At 59.2% G+C, this 1018-nt stretch overlaps 1 protein-coding gene across 1 annotated transcript; it reads right to left on the bottom strand.

The window, feature by feature from the left end:
* Positions 1-425: 425 nt before the first annotated feature.
* On the bottom strand, positions 426-798 carry LOC104286931 (feather keratin 1-like). The gene has a single exon (XM_009885580.1). The coding sequence runs from the start codon at positions 779-781 to the stop codon at positions 476-478; it is 306 nt and encodes a 101-aa protein (XP_009883882.1). The 5' UTR covers positions 782-798; the 3' UTR covers positions 426-475.
* Between the last annotated feature and the right edge of the window lie 220 nt (positions 799-1018).

The following is a 1018-nucleotide window of genomic DNA, read 5'->3' as shown; positions in this document are numbered from 1 at the left end:
CATTAGCAGGGAAAAGGATGACACAGAGACATGGGCTGAGATGCTGAGATGCGGCAGAACTTTATTGAGTCAAGAGAGGGAAATGAGGTCACTCTGAGTGGATCCCCCTGTCCAGGGGGTTCCAGGGGCAGAAAAGAGACCGTGCCCCATGGCTGGGGCAGAGATTCATTCCAGGTGTCCATCTGCTTGCCCCAGAGATGGAGCAAGGCCAGCAGGTTTCTCTAGTCTGGCTTTGTGGGGCTCACAGGCCAGAGAAGCACAAGAGAACAAGGACACAAGAGGGAAAGCAGAGAGTGGAAGAGGGGAAAGGCAGGCATGGGCTGTGCTTTCCGAGAGCCCAGGCTGGCCCCGTCCTTTTGCAAGGGGTGCTGGGGTTGCACAGCCCCTCTGAAAGCAACAACCCGATGCTCCATCCCCACTCCGGTACCATCTTGTTTGTTCCTGAGGACCTTCCCCAGGGCCATGGTCAGCAGCTTTAGCGGGGGAGGCACCTCCTGCCGCAGTAGCGGCTCCCAAAGCCAGAGAGGCCAAAGCCCCCGGAGGAGATGGGCACTCCCTCAGAGCTGAGGATGCTGCCAACGGCAGCGGAGGTGGAGGATCCCACGGCGGTGCTCTGTGGGAAGGAGCTGAGGATGGGTCCGGGCAGGGTCACCACCACGGGGGAGGGCTGGATGACGACGGTGGAGTCCTGGCACTGCCTGACACAGGGCTCATTGCAGCTGTTGGCCAGCGGGGTCGGGCCGCAGGGCTGGCAGGGCAGGCACTGGTTGTAGCAGGACATGTCTTGTGGCTGGAGGTGGACCTGGGAGAGAGGGCAGAGAGGAGCAGAGCCTTAAGTTTGAGCAAGAAGCATCCTGTTACCCCATCACAAGGGAGCAAAGGCTTGAGATGGAGGTGAGAACTGGACACTGTAGAGGGAGGCCCACATGTTTCCTTTTCCCCCTTGGTCCAAAAGATCCCTTCTAAGACCAACCAAGCCTAGGGAGATCCCTAGCTGACACAGAGCTCACCTCATACC

The sequence above is a fragment of the Charadrius vociferus genome, unplaced genomic scaffold (assembly GCF_000708025.1).
Source record: "Charadrius vociferus isolate BGI_N301 unplaced genomic scaffold, ASM70802v2 scaffold1760, whole genome shotgun sequence".
NCBI classification, from domain to species: domain Eukaryota; kingdom Metazoa; phylum Chordata; class Aves; order Charadriiformes; family Charadriidae; genus Charadrius; species Charadrius vociferus.
The sequence above is the reverse complement of the archived record's forward strand: the minus strand, read 5'-3'. Positions and strand labels throughout refer to the sequence as shown.